The following is a 24,233-nucleotide window of genomic DNA, read 5'->3' on the forward strand; positions in this document are numbered from 1 at the left end:
ATTTTATTATCTTTGATGCTACTGTAAATAAGATTGTTTTCTTGATTTCCTTTTTGGATAGTTCAGTGTTAGTGTATAGAAATGCAACTGATTTTTATATGTTGATTTTGTATTCTTCAACTTTATTAAATTCAAATATATTAGCTCTAAGATGGTAAACTGCATGTTATATGTTTTTTACCATTTTTTTAAATCCTACCTGAGCAGATAGTAACTCATTACTATTAGTCACTGACTTATTGAAATGTGTTCAGTATATAGCAAAGTGATAGGCACCTAGAAAAATGATGTCAAACAGTTTATAAATAATTCCTTGCTCCTATAACCAGATTTCTCTTTAGGAGATATAATAATATTATGCTGTTGATTTTTAGCTCTAAAACTGATGCTGCCCACATGTCTGCTGGAGATGCACTTGGAAATGTTTTGGCATGTATAACAGAGATTTGGGGTTAAAGTGATCTCTTTTTCCTGTCCTCGCTCTGCCACTTACTAGCTGTGTGATCCTGAACAAGTTATTTAACAACTCTGAGCCTGAGTTTCCTAATCTGTGCCCATAATAAAAATGTGCCTACCTCATAAGATGGTTATAAGAATTAAATAAAATAGTAGTTATAATGTGGGTACAATGTCTGAGCCACATTAAATGTTTAATACAAGTCATTAGTAATGAAAATAGCTAGATGATGATGACAACAATGATGATGATGATGATGACAATTAACTGAGCTACCCACTCACTCACCTAGTCCCTATTTATAAGCAAGAATATATAACTGTAGGACAACGGTGCAGGTTTACGAGTGCAGATTACCTACAGGAAAGATTTTCCCCCTATATGTAAACTAGATTCATAACTGTCACACAAATACCTGGGGAAGGTTGAAAAATATAAAAGTGTTTTCTGCTTATGTACAAATACTTAGAAAACATTTTTAACCCCATCCTCAACTATCCAACTGTCTGGCTTTATCTGACTTTTGAAAGAAAAGTCAGGCCAAAAAAAAAAAAGAAGAAGTGAAAAGGGGGATTGTTTCCAGTTGAACCGACAACCAAAAGCCTGCTTTGCATTGACTAAATTTTTTAAAATTAAGTTTGGCTCATGCCAGTGCTATTAATCCCTCAGTTTATAAATACTGTTTGATCCCAATGAATCTCTTTAAAAAAAAAATCTCCCTTTCATGTTAGAACTACAGCACAAAGTAATTGCAAAGGATACTATCCATATCAAATCAATTACCATGTCCTGTCAGTTTTTCCTTTGTAATGACTCCCTAACTATTCCTTTTCTTTCCCACTGCTGCTTCGCTAATGTAATCTGTCCACATCTCACTCCTGGATATCTTCACTAGCCTCTCCTTGGTCCCTCTGCAGCTAGGAATCTACCACTGTTCTGTTCTGTGAGGAGCTATGAAATAAATCTTCCTAAAATATCACATATAATTTTGTTAATCACAATCTTTCCTTGATTCTCTGTTATCTAAAGGATAAAACCCAAACTCCTTGACTTAACTCTTGAGTTAACTCTCAGATTGTCTTCGAATCCCAAATCCCAATCCAATTTCATCTCTCAAGGAATGCCTTTTACAACTGGTTCCCAAATGGCCTTGGTATACTGGAAATGGTATTGGCCCAATGGCACATAATCATTACTTTTAGTTCATCAATTCCCAAATATTAAGCAGTTACAAACAAACAAACAAGCAAAAGATAAAAGAATAGCATTCCTTCATCTCCAAATACTCCTGACCATGCCTAAAAACCCCAGAGAAGGGATCAACGGTTAATATTCATAAAACAAAAACCCACCCTATATTCCTTCATTCTCAAGAAAATTTCACTTTTCAAACTATGCTCACAGGTATTTCCAGAGCCCTTCCAACTTCCAATAAAGCAAGACTGCCAGAGGATGAGCATGACACTGGTCTCTATGGTGGTAACTCATCAGCCTACCAATGTCATCAAGGTTTCAAAATGCTTACTCCATGCCCTCACCACAGCCCTCTCCTATATTAGTAAAGCAAGTGAGACTACTGGGGGAGTAAGCCAGGGGCTGGGAGCAGCCAAGTAAACCAGCTGCCAGGCTGGGAACAGAATCCAGGATATGAACCCATTACTAAGATTTGTCCATTTGGCTTTTGTCTGTTTTTAGTTTCTCCCTGTATTTTTTTTTTCCTTCTGAATAAACAAGCTTGCTCTAAGACAGCAAAACTCTCAAGATGTGAGCGCTCCTTCTTCACATGCAAGCTGTAACTCCTCAATATCTCTATTTTCTGCATGTGAATATTTTATTACATTAGATTCATAGATTCTATGTAGTCTCTGGGGTGATTGCAAACACAGATCCAGAAACAACCACTGGAAGGACAACTACCCTCAAGGTAGTTTAATGTGAATTAAAGACCTCTGTTTTCAATTTTGATGGATTCGAGACCACTAAAACCTAACTCATTCATTATTCTTTCAACAAATATTTATCGAGCACCTACTATGTGCCAGGCCTGTGCTTGGCACAGGGTATATAGTGATTTTTAAAAACACCACCACACACTCAAGGGCAGAGATACCAGGGACAGAGGTCTACTCTAAGATGAAGTGTGGAGTGAGTCCTTAGGCATCATTATTTTATAGTAAGAGGATCATTAGTCCTTCTCTGGCTTTTAAATGCTGTAAGGATGTGTTTAAACAGGAATTCAATACAAGTAAGCAAGCATTTTTGACCACCCACTATGTACTCATCACTGAACCAGATATGATAAAATTCTAAAAGGTACTGGAAGCAACCACGTATTGTTGAAAAAACAAAGATTTTAGAATCATAAACTCTGACTCTGTCAAGTCCTAGTTGTAAAGCTGGGACAAGTTACTTAACCTCCTGAACTTCAGCTTCCTCAACTTGAAGTGATGAGAAAACCTGCCTGGTAAGGATTAAATGAGATATAATATAAAGTGCCTTGCAGAAGGTAGGCGCTCAAGAACTGTTTATTGTCTTTCTTTCAAAGAAATTAGGGCCACTGACACCAATTAAGAGATTGCCAATGGGAGGGAAGTCCAAAAGGGAGGGGCTATCTGTATGTGTATGGCTGATTCATTTTGTTGTGCAGCGGAGGCTAACACAACATTGTAAAGCAACCATACTCCGGTAAAATTTAATAATAAAAAAAGAGATTGCCATTTTAGTAGATGGTCTAGACTAGGACAGCAACAGTAAGACCAAAGGAAAAGTAAGAAATACCAAAGGCAGTCAAACAGGCAGGAAGGACATTTAGCATTGCATCAAAAAGGTTTCATTACACTCACGAACTAAAAGAAACATTCTTTTAGGGATAACCAAAATATGGTATATCCATACAGTGTAATATTGTTCAGAAATAAAAAGAAATGAAGTACTGATATATGTACAACAAGGATGAACCTTTAAAACATTATGCTAAATTAAAGAAATTATTCCCAAAGAACCACCTATTGTGTAATTTCATTTATATGAAATACCCAGAATAGGCAAACCCACAGGGACAGAGGTATATTAGTGGTTGCCTCCATCTGGGGCGTGGGGGAGATTGGGGGAGATAACTAAAGGATGTGAGGTTTCCTTTTGTAGTGATGAAAATGTGACTGTGATGGTTGCACAACTCTGTGAATATGCTAAAAGCCACTGAAGTGTATACTTTAAGTGGTATGTGAATTGTACTGAATGTGAATTATATAAAAATAAAGCTATTTTAAAAAGATTAAATAAGACAATGCTTATAGCCCCTTGGAAGTGCTCAATAAATATAGGCTGATGATATTACTAATATTGTTGTTTCAAGAAGAAAATACATTTAATGTCAATTTTTTCATGCATGTAATTGATGAGAATCATCTACACCCTTAATCTCAAAATTATAAAACCATATGTAATACAGAGGAAACGTTAAGAAATCTCAGCAATGGTCTAATAACCTAAACTCCGATAAATATTTAAAACAATCAGAAATAATAACATTTATAACAATCAGAAATAATAACGGTGATACCAATGAAGTCTTCCTCAACTACATCAGGTGAAGTTTACTGCTTCTTCCTCTGTAATTTATCTATTTGTATTTCCATCACATCATTATCTACTGTATATGACATTTTTCCCACTAAAGTGTGAGTTCTATCAGAGCAAGGACTATGTCCATTCGTGTTTGTATCCTTTGGGAGAGCATATTGCAATGCTGGTACACAGTAAGTGCTTAATAAATGTTTATTGAATGAGCATTTAACTGCAAATTTGTGGACTTTTTGCCTGAACTCCTGTTTCAGTCTCCCTAAAAAAAGAGGAGGAGAGGGTTTTGAAAGGTGACCAATTGAACAATTACAACCCACATCTCTATATGACTAACAAATGAAAATACCTCAACAAGTGATGTTTTACTCGTTTGGCCACAGTCTTAAACTTCCAAGGATCTCAGGAACAGGGAAATAACCTGAAACAGGTTATTTAGCCCTAGGAAAACCCTGAGAAGTTTACATAATCAACCCATGATCCCTGCCATCACTACTAAAGTAAAATGGATGAGAAGCCCCTCCCAGCTCCCGATCTTGCTGCTGCCTTTCAGTGAACATTTCCCCCTTCTGGCTACCATAAGTATTAATATTAGTAACCAGTAGGAAAGCCTTGTTCCTCCAAATGTGGTCCCCAGACCAGCAGCATGGCAAGACTGGGAGTTTGTTTGAAAAGCAGAATCTCGTTTTTAACTACTGGATCCCCAGGCGATTCACATGCACATTAAAGTTTAGGCTTTACTTCAGTAGAGTTGGCTATACCTAGTCTCTAGATTCAGACTGTCTAGACTTGAACTCCACAACAAATGCGCTGGAGTGCCTTAGGCAAATCACTTCACCCAGAGGTTCTTAACGTGATGTACACTTTAGAACCATCTGGGGAGATTTTTAAAAATCACAATGCCTTGGTTCCCCCAGAGATTGATTTAATTAGCCTAGGACCCAACATTTTTTAAAGCTCCCCTAGCTAGGGGAATGCAGCCAGAATCACTGACTAACTTCTCTAAGCTTCTATCAAATGGGACAGTTTATACCTGCTTCAAGGGGTTGTGAGGAAAAAATCTGATCACCTTTGAAGAGCTTTTGGCCCAGTACTTGGGATGTGTAAGTGCTCAATAATTGGTAGTTATTATTATCAGACCTGGAAACCTGGAAATGAATTGTCCTATAGCAGGGATAAAAAAGAACAGACTTGGGCTTCCCTGGTGGCGCAGTGGTTGAGAGTCCGCCTGCCGATGCAGGGGACACGGGTTCGTGCCCCGGTCTGGGAAGATCCCACATGCCGTGGAGCAGCTGGGCCCGTGAGCCATGGCCGCTGGGCCTGCGCACCCGGAGCCTGTGCTCCACAACGGGAGAGGCCACAGTAGTGAGAGGCCCGCGTACCGCAAAAAAAAAAAAAAAAAAAAAAAACAGACTCAAAATACTAGACTGGTCCCGTCCTACAGGTAGGTACCTGCCAAACTCATGAGGTACAAAAGAAAGAACACAATCAAAGAACTCATTATCCCCAGGATGAGCTCTCTTAGCAACCAACTGTTGTTTGAAGCTTCAAGGAAACTACAATGTGTCAGGTAAGGGGCACCATCTCTGCAAGGTGTCAGAAAAGGCCAGCACCTTAATTTGGAATGTATTGATGGAGGCTGGGGGAACACTATTTCAGCAGTTCTGTAACACAGGAAATCCCTCTTACCACACCTTCCTGATTTACACTGATTCTTGATACACACCACATGTGTCCTCAAACCTCTTTTCCCCTCCCCCCAAATTTTCAATTGTTCTGTTCCACATTTAGGTGATGAAAACTTAAAACCTGTGGTTATAACTTCTATGAGAAATTTCATTTTGAAAGCTTTCTAAATGTCAACTTTATTGCCATGAGGGAAACAGAAGAAACAAAAGACCTCAGTCATCCACTAACACAAAAACTCCTAGTGAAGACATTTAATAAGTGTAAGTTTTCTGCTGCAAGCTGTTGAAAATCCTGACCTTTGGACTGGGGCATCATTCATTCGCTTCTACAAATGTTCTATGAAACAACAGCATTTATTTTTCTAATGGTTTCAAGTTATGTTTAGTTTCACCTATGGGTTTTAACTTGGCTAAGCCTGGACTACAGTTTCTTTTGAATCTACAGCTAAGTGAATTAACCTGAGTCTACTCTTCCAAGAGGATTCATAATGGCCAGGGAAATAAGTCCACAATCCGGTTTTTTTCCCAACAATTGCAAAGAAATAAACACCCAGATGAAAAGAGTGTACCTATTAGAGCACTAAGAGATACACAAAGATTCACCTCAATGGTGATTACAAACATTTTTTAAAGTGTGCATGGTTTAGTGACTATCACCAAAAGCTCATGTTCTATTTCCAGCTCCTCTGCTTACTCAGTACGGGCCTCCTCTGTGGTAAATGAAACCCTCTCACTGGATGCACCGTGATAGCTAATGAATGTCTGAACTTAAAAGGCTTTTAATTCTTTGTTGGAAGTCTCCTCAGTGATACTGGCATCCACAGAGTACTCTCAAAAGTCCCCTCTGTGCCATTCTCTGGACTAGTTCTAACCTCACCCTGGGTTTGGATTCCAGTCTCAAAGGAGTCTGAGTTTCAGGTGTCAAATCTACAAAAATGGCATCCTGCAGCCTGTCCAGAAGTTTATCAATAAAGAACAGTTTAAAAAGAATCTGGGACTAAACTAGAGCCTAGCACACCTAAAAGCAAACACAGCCTCTCACAAAGAAACAACAGGCCCATTCTAGCCTTCCTATTTCAAATTGGCCCAAACACTGCAGAACACAGGTACCCACCTGGTTCACTGAAGTAGAGTGGAGGGATTATCATTAGCTGTGTATACCTCATTTAAGAGTATCAGGCTTAAAGACAGAGGTACTGAGCTCTAATCCCAGTTCTGCCACTTAAAAGCTGTATTACTCTGAGCAACTTCCTTGAGTCTGTTTTCTCATTTATAATATAGAAATGCCAAAATTTTAAATAAACTTACTATACATAGCTCCTGTGAGGATCAGAGGAGTTTTTATAATTCTATAGTTCTATTATTCTTTAGTTCTATAATTCTATAGTTCTTTAAATTTTAAAGAACATTACAAATGTAAAGTGATTATTTTTCTCCTGCAAACTGATTAGTGAGCTATTCAAAAATGGCTACTTCTGCCTTCTTTAGTCTGTTTCTCACAAAACATTCATTATGTGAGGTCTTTATAAGTGTCTCTTCTTTGGCTGAGTAGTATTCAAATTCACAGAGTAGCTTTAACAAGATGAGTGACAGCTAGGATTTCTTTCAAATCACACAGTGATATACTATTTGAACAAAAAAGTCAAAATATTTTTAGTGTCACTTTCTATCTGTATCCAAAACTTTTAAAATCACTTGTTTTACAAAAGAAAACTGTACTTTGATGCACAGGGTTAGTTTTGCTGTGACTGTTTTCTTGACATTTGCTCAAAGAATGCATTATAGCTAAAAGGATTAAAATGGATAAGGGTGGTTAAAAAGACATTGGGGAAAATAAATAATTTAGATCAAGTTCCAATACGAAAAAGATATGATTCTACAGCACTGCTCTGTTAGAAACTACAGACAAATAGCAAACAGAGAAGTTCTTGCAAAAAAGTACCAATGAATTAGAAAGAATGGTTAAATTACAACTCATCCACATATGGATTATTCTTTAGCCACTGAAAAACAGCCCATAATTTCTGACTAAAAGGTTATCTAGATAAGCAAGTTGTACAAAAATACAATTCCACTTACACATTTAAATTTTTATATACATATGTATGCACAGAAAAAGGTCTAAAAAGGTACATGCCAGACTGTTAAAAGTGGTTATATCTATGATATATGTATTATTGAATTTATATTAATGAGCATGCATTTCATTGGTATTAATAAAATAAATAAAAAGTCTAAAAATTTAAAAGTAAAAATATGAATAAGGAGGTTAAACATTAACCAGAAATAGACTATGAATTTTTTAAAAAGCAGAAACAATGAATGGAAGAGCTATTATTCTTTTTAGTGTATTAAGCTACCCAATAAATGGCAAATACTCAGTCAACAAGTATACACTGAAGAACTACTAGGCAAAAGACAGCTACTAGATGTTGTAGCAACAACAAAAATGATAAAATCACTACTGTCACAGTGACCTATAATCTAGGGATTGAGCCAAGTCTACATGAACATACACAAAAAGATACCTGAGAACATTGAGGCAGAATATGAAAATAGCCAAAAGAGTGATTTTTATACAACAAATACCTTGGAAATTCAGGCTCAATAAACACTTCATGAATGAATAAATGAGATCGTGAAGAATTCATAGAGAAGGAGGACAAATTTGAGCAGGGTTCTGAAAGGCAGGAAGAATTTAGAAGTGGGTAAAAAGTGGGCAGACAGATGATGGAGTGAGAAATCCAGAGGGTTAGAAATTAAGAGAATGGCAGAATGAGTAGGAGCTCTCTGTGACAGGAAGCTACACCATCTGCTTGTGAATAAACTCAGGTTCCTGTGGGGAAGAGGAGGGAGGAAGCTGGCCAAGGAAGGTGGGCTGACTCTAGAGGGCCTTGGAAAACTGGAGGAGAATGAGGAGGATTTAAATTAGACAAAGGATAACCTTGAAGGTTTCTAGCTAGGCAGTGACAGGAGAACATGGAGCTTCAGAAAGATTAATGAGGCAGGAGGATGAAGAGAGGCTGGAGAAAGGGAACCCAGTTTCCTTAGAGAGAGATGACAGAATAGATGGGAGACGAAGACTGCCCAAACCAGATGGAAACAGCCATGAGGTAAACAATCATAATTTTCATTTAGCCCCATTCTCAAACTTTCAAATCAGACTCAAATTAATATAAACCCCAGAGGAAAGGGCTTTGAAGCTGTCTTGGTAGAAGAATGAGGAATATTGTGCTGTTATGCTATAATGGGGGTGGTGAAAATCACCAACTTCACAGTGAGACTGTCCTGGATCCAGCCACAGCTCTGCCACTTACCAACACAGTTACTTACTTTGTGTAGAATATATAACCTCTTTGCTCCATAGTTTCTTCATTGTAAATGGCTATAAAAGTAATCTCTACTTGAGTTTAACAAACTCTCAGTTCAAAGAGAAAGATAAGGAAGAGAGGTATGAAGGAAGGGTTTTCTTGAAACTTCACCCTTATCAGTTCCCTTTATCCTTCACAAGGTTTCTCTGGCCTCAAAACTTGAAAGAAGAAAAATGCAGAGTATGGTTCTAGTATATAAATAAAAACAAGGTAATTCTAAAATTGCCCAATAATTTAATGGTAACTTTCCAACAACTTTTTCAAATATTCTTATTTTTCTGCGTTTTTTCCTGCCATTTCCCTTACATCAATGACACTGTTGATCCATTTCTAGTATTCTTTTCAATTCATCTGCTTCCAAAATAGTTCTATCCCACTGGATAGAACTAATAAGTTCTATTCCATTGGATCAGATGCTGTCCTATTCCTTCAAATGTCATAAAGTGTGACAATCATCTCTTTCAATTGTTCATGTGTCTCCCTGTGATTATTCTTTTGCTGTTTTTCCTAACAACTATTTTGTGTGCTAACCCACTAAACCTTTGAGGGAGGGTCTATGGCACACATTTTTTTTACTGCTCCACGATACTTAGTATAGGGCTTTTGAGTGCCTGATAGATGAGTAGATGAATAAATGAAATAGTGAATGAACCAAAGACTGGATCCCTCTTATCTAAGCACAGTGAAGAGAGAACAGGACTGGGTTCTAATCCTGGTTGTACTAACTACTGATCTTATGACCTTAAGCAAGTCACATGTCTCTTCTGAGTCCCTATTTCTTCATATATACACACATACACACGTGCATGCTCACAGGTTTATCAACAGATTGATTTAAGAATTAAATGAGATACCAAATGTAAAACACAGTAAGAACTCAACAAACAGTAGCTGTTATTAGCATTATTATTATTTACCCTTAAGGCCAGGTCAAGCCCCCTCCTCCTAGGCACCTGTCCTGACTACTCCAGCTCTCACTTAATCTCCTTCTCTGAACTTCTATAGCCCTTACAGCTTGTTCTACATCCTTTAACCTTTGAATATATCCTATCTTGTTCCCATTGCTATTATTTCCTACATGCCTTGTATGTCTGAGATCTTTGACTCACAGAATCTCAGAATTAGATGCTACAAACAGATAATGTGGTCCATTTTCTTCATTTTATGGACAAGGAAGGCTTCAGGAAGGTTAACAACTTGCACAGTGACACATTTAGTTAGTAGAAAAACAAGTTCATTAACACAGGCTCCACTTAAGCCTTCAGGTTTAATGGGTGATGTCATTGAGTCCCTGCTCCCCATCTCTTTACCTAGGTGGCCTTGGGCAAGTTATTTAACCACTCTGTGCCTCAGTTTCCCCACTTGTCAAATGGGAAAATACTACTTTCCTCATAGGGTTGATAAAAGGATTAAATGTTAATCTATGTAAATTCCTTAAAATAGTACTTGACACATAAGAAGCACCCAACAATGTTAGGTAATATTATTATATTATTACTATTATTAAGCTGCACGGGGAACATCCATTCTTCCATAGTATTTCAAAGATAATGACCCAAATCTGAGCAATTTAACTTTTGCATTCTCATCTTCCATCTCTCAAGGTGTTTTTGCCTTTCCAGAGCAAGTAAAAAATAAGGTACTGGTTTGATCCCCAGCTCCCTCAATACAAACATACAGATACAGATATGTACCCCATCTTTTCTAAATATGCAGCTTATATTTTTCACTCTTCATTCTTCACCACACAAAAAGCAAAACACATGCATTAAGGTTTGTAAATAACATAAATTTTTGTTTGACTTAATATATCTGTTCTATGCAATGTGATGATGGTTATCTATATGGATTTTTATGCGTATGTCAATCCCAGTGTGTTTTGATTGTAAATTCCTAGAGACAAAAATGATGTCTGCTTAAGTCAATCAAACATAAATTCTTGGGCACTTGGACTAAATTAGATCAAGTATTCAGAGCAGAATTTCAGAAGAATTTAGAGAATGAGAGAGGATTAATGAGGATTGGCTCCGCAGAAGGCTTAATGAAACAGGGGACTTGGGCAGAGCTTTGAAGGACAAGTAAAAATTTTAATTCAAGACAGAAAATGAGTGTTCAAGGTAGAGGGTATACTATGAGCAAAGTGGAAAGACTTAGCAAAGATTAGTCTAACTAAAGTAGAGTGATGATACTCAAGAACATTGAGAAATTCTATTGAATATTTAAGACCAGAGCACTTTGAGAGTACAGTTCATGTTCTATTCCTCTTGGGTAGCCCCAGTATCTAGACTAACCTTGGCATTTGGTTTATAATTTAAAAAACATGTACTGAATTAAGCAAAATTACACTGCTTTTCACTGTACTAAAGTGAAGAAAATTTATCATGAAACCAAAAGACAAAGGAGTTCAACAAGGTATCTATACGTTCTATAGAACTAGCCACTAGTCTACAAATTGTATTTACTTTGCCTACATCACCACCATGGACAAGTGTAAAAAATAAAACACACCAAATTCTTTCATGCTCAAATATTCATATGCTCTGTCTCTCTCTGTCTCTGTCTGTCTCTCTCTCTTTCTGTCTCATACACACACACACACACACACACACACACTGTTCAGAGTTCCAATCCATTGCCTCATAGATCTAGACAGCTGAACTCTTGATTAAGGTACTAAGAAGCACAGAAGTTAAGAGTCTTAACATTTAAACCATTTTGATGAAGGATTCTCAGAAGAGGCTCCTGACGCTATGAGCCCAGACCATGTGACTGGCAGGCTAAACAGGCCCAGGGAATTTTGAAAGAAACTTCTTTTCTTCCATGACGTACCCATCCCACCAGGAGGCCTTGGGAGAACAGGAGAGAGAATATAAATAAATATGGCAAGAGAAACAGTGATATTTGGTATTGGCAACAGCAGCACAATTTGTGTTGTACAGGAACACATGACTGTTTGTGGATTACCTTTAGCCCCAATGATCAGGTGATAAATTACACAAATGTGGTTGTGATTGAAAGGCCTATTTACTAGACTTTTTGATTCACTGAAATTAATTAAGCCACCTCTACAAGCAGTAGACCAGAGTTTCCAGATCTCCTCTCTACCACTTCCAGCACTATATAGATCCACAATGATTAAACTGTGACTAAATGGCATGATAACTATATCTTTAGATACCACATTCAAATTCACAGGGGTACAGTGAGCTGCAACTAGCACTCAGGACCTGGTACCAAATTTCAAACATTATAAAAATGCACCCACTTTGTTTCCAAAAGGCAGAATAAAACATATATAAAACTTCAGGTGATTTCTGACACCCTTTAATACAATATTAAATTGTTTCAAATCCTTCTAAAGTTGCTGGCAGACAAATCATGAAATGCCGAATAGTGGCCTTGGAATGGAGGCTTTTCTTGGCCTAAAAATCTCTAGAAACTGCTTTTGACTGATGCTGCTGAAGTGATAAAGAGGTCAGGAGTATGTAATTTGACAACCATAGCTGGGCCTCATTCATCCTCCCAGCCTCAGCATCAAACGGGCCTGGAGCTAGCTGCCTGCTCAATGGGTAAATTCATGAGTGAATAAATATTACAAAGTAGTAGCCTGTTTTCACTCTGTAAAAGAAGGAAGGGTAACAAAAATTATCAAGCAAATTCTAAAACCTTTATTTTATATACCCTATAAGAACCAAATTAATTTAGTTTTAAATTATCTGTCCTTCAAACATGCTTCATAACTCAAACCTCATCAAGTTCAGTTATAACACACTTTAGCTAGAGTATATGAATGTGTTCAATGATTTGGAAAAGAAGAATGGGAGAGGGCAAAGTCATTATCCATGTTGAAAACATGTCCTTCCCCTCTCCAATGGAGTAAAAGAACTTATAATAGCCTCTATTTTCCTATAGGGCCAATTCCATTTTACTATGCTTAAAATTCAACATTCTCATCATCTGATCTGGATTTACCCAACCAACCTTTACTCTCACACATGTACTTTCTTCTTTTTTAATTACATATTTTGGAGCTAACAAAAATACATTAGCACTTCTTAAAATTCAAATTAGACATAATTCTAGAAATATGAGTTTTTCTTAGAATAATTTCTAACATGTGCTTTTCATAATTTTTAAATTATAAACATTACTGAACAAAAAATATGCAAATAGGCTTCTATAAAAAAGAATCTGTTATGCTTCTAGCAACATGAACTAATATAATTTCTAACACGTACCTTCTATTAGGCGGGTGGTCTCCTTATTACCCAAACACATATTTAGGCTTTGCCTCAGGCTCTTTCCCTTGAATGAAATGTCCTCTCTCATCTCTACTTCTCCAAAGTCTAGGCATCTTTCACAAGGCCCAACCTAACTCCCACCTAAGTCTGGCCAGTATTCATCTCTACTTTTCCTGTCACATCCTGGCAAACTATTTTGTTCCACTTAGCACTTCATTCTATATTGTCTTTGTGTTACTCTTCAGTTTTATCATTATAAATGTTATCTCACTAACAAGCTATTAGATCACTGACAGCAGAGACAGTGTCTTTTGACGGGGAAAGGTCAAGTATTTTGTAGAGTATCCTTCAATTTGACTAGTGTTTTCTCATATTTACAGAGTTATGGATTTGGGGAAAGAATATCACAAAGGTGAAGTGCCCTTCTCATCACATGATATCAGGGAATACATGATATCAACATGACCTATCTGCTGATGTTAACCTTGATCACTTTGTTGAAATGATATCTGACAGCTTCTCCACTGTAAAGTTACTATTTTCTGCTTTATAGACTATCTTCTTTAGAAACAAGTTGTTAAATCCAGCCCACACTCAAGGGGAAAACAGAAGTTCCACATCCTATAAGTATCAAAGAATTGGTGGTCATATGCTAAAACCACCACAATAATTAATTAATTAATTAACATTATGAGAGAGATGCTTTGAGGCTATGCAAATATCCTGCTTTGCCTTAAACTTCGCCTACTTATTTTAACACTGGTTAGTGGATCTTGCCTACAGCAATGATTACTGTTGTGCTCTACTGTTGATATAGGACTGTATCTTTTATTTATTTGATAATCTGCATTTTGTCCAGCATGAAACTAAACACAGAGCAGGTAATCAATAAACACTTGTTAAATGTAATTGGATTTCAAGAAACATTTATGTAAAATAAAGTGAGATAATGAAAGGTGGATAAGTTCAAGGCAAATATGTATTTTGGCAGTTGTGCTGTTCTTATGTCATATGTCTTGATTGATGGAATGGGAATAGAAAGATAAAGAACTAACTACCTCACCTCTACTAAAACTAGGAAAACTTCCTGGAGAAAGGAATACAATAATAATTTTTGTATAGTGCCTTAAAGTTTACAAAGTGTACTCCACATTCATTATTTAGGATTTCAGAAGCTCTCAGAAGAGAAAATTTTCAGGAGACGAAGATTGAAAAAACATTTAAATTTGTGAAAAGGTACTATTAATTTGGGAATTGGAAAATTAGGTGTAGAAACTACGTAAGGCTAACCAAGAAAAGCAAAAGTAAAGGCAAAGAAGAAACAGATACAATAAAAAATAGTGTGGGTCCAGTGCAAGGCTTTAAATCAGGTGGTAGAGTTGATTTAATGCACAGTATGAAACCAAGACACTTAGACTACCAAAGATAAAGAATACACAGTTAAAATAATGAAGTATGTCATTAAAATAAATATTAAGAATGGACTTCGTGTGAAAATGCATTGAAGGTGAAAAATGAATAGAATCTTTATTTATGTGTTTACTCATTTCTTCATTGGTAACCTCCATTTTTCCAGTGCCTTTAACAGGCTCTTAACCTAGTATGCAGCCAAAAATATTTGCAGAAGTTCTACTATGTGTCATACATAATGCTAGACATTTTAGGATATACAGCAATTAGATATGGTCCCTTCCTATAAAGAATTTGCATTCTAATTGAAAAGGTAAAACAAAAATACATATATATATAGTTAACTTTTCATATATATATATATATATATATATACACATATATATATATACACATATATATATATATATGAAAAGTTAAAAAGCAAAACAAGGCAGAAGGGGCCAAAAGAACAACATAATGAGAAAGAACTGCAATAGTCCAGAGAAAGAAGAGATAACTATGAAATGACCTGTTCAGGAAAGGCTTGTGAAAATAAGGGGCATTTGCAATGGGTCTTCAAGAATTGGGTGGAGTGGGTGGTGAGATTTTAACAGAGCCAAGAAAAAGGCATTTAAAGCAGAGATAGAATGGCTGAACAAAGGGGTTGAGATAAAGGTGTTTTAAGGAAACAGTGAAAATCAAGCTGGGCTGTAATAAAAGTTATATGAAAACATAGGGTACAAAAGGTAAGCTGAGATTTAAAAAGGCTTTGAATGCCAAGTTGAGGAGTTTGAACATTTTCTGTAAGCAATCCAAAAATAATCAAAGTTTTCCAGCAAAAAAGTGACATGATGAATATGATATTTTAGAAATATTAAGCTGGCTTTTGATGTGCATAATAAATGGTGTATATCTTGATTAAAGATATGGTTATGGCAGTAAAGAGACAGGCATACAAATAAATCACACTGAATATACAACAAAGAGGCAGACTGCAGCAAAATAAACTTAAGAACAAAAGATTAACCCAAGATTTCTTTGTTAGGAGCAAGAAAAGCATAACATCACATAGACAGACAAAGGGTAAGACTCCAAAATATGAAGAACAATCCTATTTTTTATTTCCTCCATCATCATCATGTTTATATGAAGTTCAAGTTGCCTACGCTAAGAGTGGAATAAGTAACTGTATTAAAGGACTAACTAGAGAAGTTCCCAAAGTTTATGTAAACAGTGACTTTAGAAAGAGAAAATGCAGCTGCATTAATATGCTTTAAAAGTTTTGGGAAAATATAAGCCACATGACTTGTTAATTGCCCTATTAATTCAGGGGAAAACAACAACAAAAAAATCACATCGAGGTAGCAATATGAATGAATTAACCAGAAAAGTGTGTGTTACCCAAGCTGGAACTATCAGTTCATTTTAATGTTCGTATATAACAAAACTAAAGATTAGTCTCTTCTTTCATTACCACACAAAAAAAATAGCCACCCTATGTTCTCCACCTCCATTCCTTAAAGACAATTCTCCCTAAAAATTCTCCCTACATTCTCTTAATCCTCTCAAACAATTCCCTAATTCTATTTCCTTTCTTCTGTATAAACTTTGGTCTACCGCATCTTATTCACTCCTTAAACCCACTTTAAAATATTAAACATATATGTTATAAATTTCCTGAAGCTGCCTTTAATAAAAGTAGGAATACTTAGCCTTCATAGTGCTTTGCGGTTGACAAAATATTTTATACAGATACCTCTCAGAACCCTCACAGAAGCAATGCAGAGAAGGTATTATCACATCCATATATTACAGAGAAGCAGCAAGCCCAGGGCCACATATTCATAAGTGATAGAGCCAGGCCTGAAATACAGGCTTTCTGAGTCCAAATTCCGTATTCTATTCCCTATGTCACTCAATTTCATAATATGCTAGTAGCTGTATCTAATTATTCAAAATGTATGTTATTATTCTATATTATGTTTAAGCCAATACATCTCTTTTTTAAAAAATAAGGTACTTATGCCAAAATGCCTATTACAGGGCCGTTTACTGAGAAGACCTAATTATTTTAAGAGGCTCATTATGATGACAGTTATCACTGGATTAAAAGTGACAACTGAAGTATAACATTTGCAAAATTGCTGAGACTATACCAAAACCATTTTTGCCTTTAATTCTGCAATGCAACATGCAACAACAAAGACAATATGGGTGATTTAAGGATATGTGAGCATCAAAGGGCAGAAACAGGGCATTCCTACTCTCTTTAACTGTGCTAAGGCCTCAAATACTGATATAGTTCAGAGCATCTTATTACCAAGGAGACATAAATCACAAGGAGTTCAGCTAGGAGCAATAAAACAGATTAGTGTCTGGAAGGACTGACTTTAAAGAAAGTTTTAAAAGAATTAAATCCAGGTAGTGTAGATAAAAAACAGCTATGAGGAAACCTTTTTTTGAAGCTGACACAACAAAGAAATTATTTTGAAGGTAAATGTCTAAAAAATGCAAAGAGGAGTTATCAAATATTTAGAGAATATAAAGGGAAAATTCAGGAAAAATTTACCGGTGAAAACCTATGGGACAAAAAAACTCTCTCCCACAGGAGTGGTGAAAACTACACTCGTAGAGATATTTAATACCATGTTGGACAAAACGAGAAAAGGATTCCATATGGAATGATCCTGTACTGAACCCTGAAGTGGTGGAAGGATTGAAGATGACCTCTTAGATCTTTTCCATTTCTGGTTTTGTCCTAATTCTATGAAGTTTTATGGGGCACGGCCTTCTGCCAATATCCTTTCTCCCCATGATGCCCACTTTCTCCTTGTACAAAGGGAAATAAATTGTACCTTCATTTTAAGCATATCTCCCACTCTCAATGAATAGGTAATATAATCCTAGGTACAAGTTTGGGAGAAAAAGGCTAATTCCTAAACTTATAATAGTCTTTTTTTTTCCCACAGTGGTTCCTGGGGCTCTTACAAGTTTTTTCACAAACTAAAGAGGAAGTAGTTCAAATGGACTCAAAGAAGAGCTGTTTCATCAGGAAAACCATTAATATTCTCCCTTCTTGTATCCGAACACAGAGCTGACAGTGACCCTGGGAGCTCTAAAGCCCCAGGTCAAATTACCATCAGAGCTGCTGTTCAGGATTATCTTTTACCTTTCAGCATTTTATGATGAGTGACAGCAAAATCTACTGGCAATCCACATTTTTATAGCAATGATATTTACCTTTGAAAAGATGTAGCCTTAAACACCTACACACTTTGCCAATGTTGTAAAAGAGTAAGTCTAGTTCAGGATTCAAACTCAAGAAGCCTCAACCTTGCCCTCTTTCTCCAGTCCGGCACTTTTAAAAAAAGGTTTCTCAGCCAACCTTGAAATAGATCCAAACTCTCCAGAATTCCCGTTCAGTGAAAGCCCCAGAAAATACAAGGGCTTTTCCTCATTTTGTTGATTTATAAGGACAAGATGTAACAAAATCCAGGGAGCTCTGAGAACATGTCCCTGAGCCCTTTAAAAATAAAACTGTAGCTCATGTATGAGAAGGGACAACAGGGCAGAGATAGCTCTCCAGGAATGGACACTAATGCCTCTTCTACCCGATCTAAACAACCTCAGTGGGTGAAGACCCATCAATTGCCACCTTGCCCATTTGAAAGAAACTCTGTTCCTCTACCCACATAGAAAGTTCATAGTTATTAACACCAAACCCTCTAAACAATTTTCTTAAATACCATTTTCATTTTTCCCTAGTAAAAATGAGACTGTTCAAAGACTGTAAAAAGATTGACCTCTCACACTGGAATAGGATCTGGCATTTTCAAAAGCCCTTCCAACACTTAACTCATCTGATCCTGGCAGGAAAGGCTGGCATTTATAATCCCATTTTGAAACTGAGAAAAAAGAAGTGCGACTCTGAGATTAGGCAGTCTAAAGAAGAACCCACTGTGAAAAGTTTCAAACCTTCCCAACAATGGACCAATCTAAAAAGGATTATTCCAGAAAACTTTAGAGTAGGGTTCAAAAAAGGCTGAAGCCCTCCGTAGCCTCATCTCAGGAAAGCAAAGAATAAGAAAAACAAAAAGGCACTTCCTTTAATTTTAGAAAGGAAACGTGACCCTGCCCCTTTATGAACCTGACTGGATTTTCTCAAGAAACCCACTGCACTTTCTCCCTATAGGACTAGCCAGTCATAAGTTTTGGCTACTAATTCTTGGCCTCTGACACTCAGCCACCCAAGAAAGGCCAGTAGCCTGGACAAGGACCACCTGATGAGCCCCCTTTGTGTAATCACATCAGGAATCCCACACTCCAGTTTCCCCTGGCATACAGCTACCAGTTTTTCAGGTGAGCTTCAACCTGGCCCTCCTCCAAATCTGCACCCCACACGCACACATACCGATTGCTCGCTCCCACTCCCCAAACTTCCCCCACCCAACAAGAGTGGGGAGCAAGTTTCTCACCATCCTCATAGTTTTTGAGATAATAATCCGGGCCGGGGCCCCCACGGCTTTTTGCCGGGTTCCTCAGATTCTGGAACTGCAGGAAGTCGGTCCTTTTGCCCCCGAAGCGCAGAAAGGCGGGCGAAAGTCCCCGGGCCAGGGTCACCAGACGCTTGGAGCTGCAGGGATAGAGAAGGAGAAAGGAAAGGATCCGGGGGAGAAGCGAGAGGGTGCGGGGCACCAGCAAGGCCCTCTTCCCACTCTCTGTGGAGTTGTGCCTGGCGCCCCAGCCCACCCAGTCTTGGGCCATGGGACTCCGGGAGCTACGCCTCCCGCGCCCAACTGGTCGTGGCCCCCTCCCTCAGGCACCCCGACGATGCTCACCAAAGGTAGTATTTACAAAGAGTTAGAGATTCTGTTTGTTAACAGTGTGTGCATAAGGTGGGGGGTGCCCCTCTGCTGAGAGCACGGGACTAAGGCGCAGTTGCAGGGCTTCTGCCCCGGCCCGAAAAGCTGTCCTGGAGGAGACGCGCAGTACACGGACCCCGGGCTCCGACTTTTGCCAAACTTCTGGGCTGAAAGACGGGATCTGCCCCCTCTGCCCCAGGGGCATCGCAACCTCCATGGAGAAGGTGAAACCCGCCTTCTTTCTCTCAGAGCAGGCACCTGAGGTCAAGTTAATTTTTTTTTAATGCCAAAGCTGATTTTCCTTTTCCACTACCTCATAACAACTGTATGCATCTCCCAAATCCCTGAGCACGAGAAATTCCTGGGGTAAATCCTTGCCTTTCTGAGAACACTCCCCAGCCCCGCCTTGCACAGTAAAAGCAATGCCTCTTTGGCCCCTGAAATAATTCAGCCCGATCTCAGAAAAGGTAACGTTCTCCTCTCCACCCCCCGGGTTGGGCTCTATCTTTTTTCCTTCCCACTTGGGGCCATTTGGAAGCTCTGAGGAAAATGAAGTTTGCCGAAATGTGGAACCTGAGCGTAGTAGGGGACTCGAGGGGCATCAGAATACCATTTACACCTATTTAGGTTCAGGATTTCCATAAATAGGTTTTTCAAAAGCCAAACGCTGCTAATTCGGGAAGGGGTAGAGAAGGAGCAATCAGATGCTCTTAATGCTAAGGGCATCAGCTGTTAAATTTGGGGTCTCTATTTTTAACGCTTTGCTGCTTCAGGTTCTGAATATCCAATCCAAATGGTACTAAAGAGTATCTTAAAGGCGGTGGATAGGAGAAAACAGAGAAAAAAACAGAGACTCCAGTTTTAGAGTTTCTAACAAAAGTCGTGGCTGCCTGGAGAAGTCCAGTCGCCGGAAGGATCGCTTGGCCGAGGACTCCGGCACTGCGTTACCCGGCGGGCGCAATCGGCCGTCGTGTGGGCCCACGGCAGGCGAGGAGACATCCGAGCGAGTCCGGCCCAGCAGAAACGGCGTTTCCAACAACCTTCCAGCCGGAAGCCTGCACAGCCAATGCAAATACGCCCCGCCAAGGCTTCTTCCCCGAAAAGCCGCCTTCCACAATCTTTTCTGCGACAAGCATTTAGCGAGAACATGAAAGTTTGTTGTTGCTGTTTTTAAGGTCAGAAGCAGAAGAACCCCGAAGGAGTCCGCGTAGCTAGAGAAGCGCGATGCAAGTGAGGCGTGTAGTCGCCCCCACCTCCCGGACGAGCTCACAGACGCGCGCTGCTGCACGGAAGAGCTTCCAAGGAGGAATCCGGCCGCGCAGAGCTGTTCCCGCCCTCCCAGCGGAGGCGCAGGCAGGAACCAAAACGGCCTCGGCGGCGGCCACAGCAACCACTCAGTCCTCCCGCAACGCTCGCTCCACGTGGAAGAAGCGCCCCACACAGCGCCTCCCGCTACCTGCCGCGTCCGCTGACCTGGCCGAGGCCAGGGAGACCTGGAGAGCTGAGGGGCGGGCGCACGCGAGAAGCAAACTCGAATTTACCAGAGTGAAAGATACTCAGCAAAGGCGCGGCGGACGCGGCCTCAGAACAGAAAAGTGAGACTGAGAGCTCTCGGAGCTCTTCGAGGGAGCCCACAGCTGAGGCTCCAATTTGGAGGGAAATTTTTAAACTCAACACTTGGATTCGACGTTGTAAACTTTTTTTTTTTTTTTACACTGCAGCTCTGTCCCTGTTGGGAAGGGATCGTGATTGCCTTACTGCTGAACAGTAACAACTGGGGAGAGGGTGAGCCCAATTAAAGTCCAAGCCCTAGAGTAATGTAGGGTCCATGATCACAAAACTCCCGGCTTCCTAATCCACCAGTGCTGGATTCAGATCTCCGAAACATCCCCGGAGTACTTCTAGGACACTTTCCGCTCTTCTTACATACGCTATGAACGGAGCGAGGACTTTTTTTTTTTTTTCTTTAAAGAAAAACTAAACTATGCAGTTATCGCAGGAGATTTAAGGAGTAGGGACTGGGGGTACCATTCGGTCTATAAAAAGTATCTTAAGAAGTCCTGAAGTCTGGAAAGGACAGCGGAGGATATAAAATTAAAAATCCGAACCAACTTGCCCACCGCTCAAGCCTCTGCTTAGATTCATTTTCTGTCTGGGAGTGGGAGAGAACTGATGAAACGATCTTTCCGTGGAAAATTCCACTTTCGTGCGATCCCCGCTTAAACACTCACAGACACACACAGACAGGCACTCTCTCTCTCTCTCACACACACACACACACACACACACCCATCCCTCTCGGGTCTTTGTTGTTCAAGACCTTTTTCTTTGCTTCTGTAACTGCTCTGAACCTCTTATTTCTTTTCGGAAGTAGACGGGGAGGCTAATTGTGGATATATGTAAGCACAACATTTTTTCCAGTCATAACTGGTAAGTTTCTGAAATGCCTTCTGCATTGCAAACATGTGCATCTTAATAGAAAACACTGCTTTTCTCAATCACCAGTTACAGCCTCACAGTAAATATTCCAGGAGGAGGAAAACCTTTCTTCTCTTTGAGAGATCCGCTTGGCTTATTTTCTTCTTCTTCCCCCTTTGGAATGGGGGGATAGGAAGGGGTGGGGGTTGCTACTTAAAAAAAAATGATCCATTGAAGCCCCTGCCTTACCTTAAGAAATCCAGCCAGCCATCATGAATGATGGACGGATCCAGCTGCAGAGAGAGGAAGTTCTCATTGACTGTCCTGACTGGGTTCTTGGTGCTCACATCAAGTAGAATCAGGGTCTTTTCCTTCAAACCTGGAGCTCTGTCTACAGGCAAGGGTCTCCTGTCTCCAGCTTGGGATGAAAGGGAGAGATGGAGCAACAGAGCCAAGAAGAGAGCCACCGGGGCTAGGCACGCGGGGGGGTGGGAGTTGCTGGAGGACATGGCTTCAGGAAAGGCACAGAGCACCCTCATTAAATCCCTCTGATTTAAACCTCTCTTCCTACAGGGTCTCACTGGTGACTAATTGTCCTTATCTAAAGTGTGTGTCTGTCTGCCTTTTTCCCCCCTTTTTTTCCCTTCCTTTTTCCCCCCTCTCTCGCTTTTTTTTTTTTTTTTCCTTCAGTGTTTTGGTGCTGGTGGAGCGAACTCACGCCCCTAGCCAGCCTTCTCAGAGACTCGTGCCAAGAGTACTTCACCAGCACCGCCCCTTTAAGAGATTTCAACTGCAGACATTTTTTAACTTTTTAAAGGTAAGGCGAGGCGGGGCGGGGAAGGGGGGAGTAGGAGGAAGGGGTGGCGTTGTACCCTCCTGATTTAACCCTCTAGGGTCGGGAAGCGGAGGGAGGGATCGAAACTGTACAGTTTTAACATTTGGGGTACCAGGCGGGACGTCTTGTTTTTACTTCCCTCCCGGCAAGGCTCTGGGGAGAGCAGTTCTAGCTGCGACCCCGACGCGAAAGCCTCATCGCCAGTCCTGGGCGTGCTGGAGTAGGGTCTGCACCAGTCGCGCGCCTGTTTGTCCTGACAGCGTCAAGGAATGTCGTCTGCTCCAGGCCCTTCCCTTTGGGTTGAAGCAGCGAGAGCAAGGCTGGTTACGTTGCAAAGGGGTCCTGCGGTGGCGGCTGTGATTCCTGCCAAAGCACCGAGGGCAGACGGAGACTCCATGGACGCAAGTATGGACCTCTGCGACGCGCTGGGCAGCAACACAGAAGCCGCCTCTGACCTGATAGGGCCCAGAAGGAATATACAGAGTGACCAGGTCAAAGGGTTTATCCGCCCGTAGGGGCAAAGGGCCCAGGCTGCGCGTGGCTCCGTTCTGCCTGCAGCTGAGGCGAAAGTGTCTTGGGGGTTCAATACACGCTGACTTAGGCCAAGTCAAAGCAACCCTGTCTGTGCTTGGCTAGTCTGGGCGGCGCTGCGCCCATCTGAGCCACTGCTTGCCCACTCTACTCCACTGCAGCAGCAGAGCTACCCCCTCCAGACCCTCCTCTAGGTCACCCTGGGCTTATCCCTCCCGAGGGGAACTGCGCCTTTCTGGTGCTGGAGAAGAACAGAGTGACTGGTTTTCAAACTCGGCCCGGAGCCGAAGCCAGAATCTGCCCGCACGTAGCTCCTGGATGCTCGAGAACAGCCAGGAGCCGCGCGATGCACCACCCGCCCTAGCTCAGATCCCCCACCCACAGCACCTCTCAGATCGAGCCCTGGGTCCTCAATTAAAGCGTGGGAAAGAGGCCAGGCCTGGTTTGCTGCAGTCACACCGTCAGGCTCCACTTTCAGCTTATTTCTGGAACAAAATGGGGCTTCTACTTGGCAGATAAAGAGAACTACTTTATGCAGTGTGGGTACGCAGGAGCCTCCCAGGGCCTCCTGATATCAAACAGGCAAAACTCTTAAAATGCAGAGCCAAGGTTTCCCCCAAAGGTTCGTGAGCCAAGGGCAGTATCACAGCCACAGAAAAACACTGAAATCGCAACCTGCCTCTCCTTCCCTCCCCTCAGATAGGATTAAGGAATCTGAAAAGGACTGGAGTAGATGACTTTCTACTGAAGTTCCCCGAGGAGCTTCTACCAAACTAAGCAACCAGGAAACACAGAGCTTAGGTTGGGTTAGACTGGGAAGTGCCATGAAGACCTTCTAGAAGGTCTCCATAAAATGAGG

General features: G+C 40.2%; 2 protein-coding genes across 5 annotated transcripts in view; one reads left to right on the forward strand and one right to left on the reverse strand.

Annotated features, from left to right (window-relative positions):
• HPSE2 (heparanase 2 (inactive)) overlaps positions 1–22,547 on the reverse strand; it is a gene marked incomplete at both ends in the record, with an annotated part of 561,691 nt that extends 539,144 nt beyond the window's left edge. For all 4 annotated transcript variants that reach the window (XM_079714947.1, XM_079714946.1, XM_079714944.1 and 1 more), the window contains 2 exons: positions 19,204–19,361; positions 22,258–22,547. In XM_079714947.1, coding sequence (XP_079571073.1) covers positions 19,204–19,361; positions 22,258–22,547 — 448 coding nt within the window. The remainder of the gene's footprint in view (positions 1–19,203; positions 19,362–22,257) is intronic.
• CNNM1 (cyclin and CBS domain divalent metal cation transport mediator 1) overlaps positions 1–24,233 on the forward strand; it is a gene marked incomplete at both ends in the record, with an annotated part of 392,548 nt that overhangs the window by 239,079 nt on the left and 129,236 nt on the right. The gene's annotated exons all lie outside the window — the stretch shown is intronic.

The sequence above is a fragment of the Hyperoodon ampullatus genome (assembly GCF_949752795.1).
Source record: "Hyperoodon ampullatus genome assembly, chromosome: 1".
Classification (NCBI taxonomy): Eukaryota; Metazoa; Chordata; class Mammalia; order Artiodactyla; family Ziphiidae; genus Hyperoodon; species Hyperoodon ampullatus.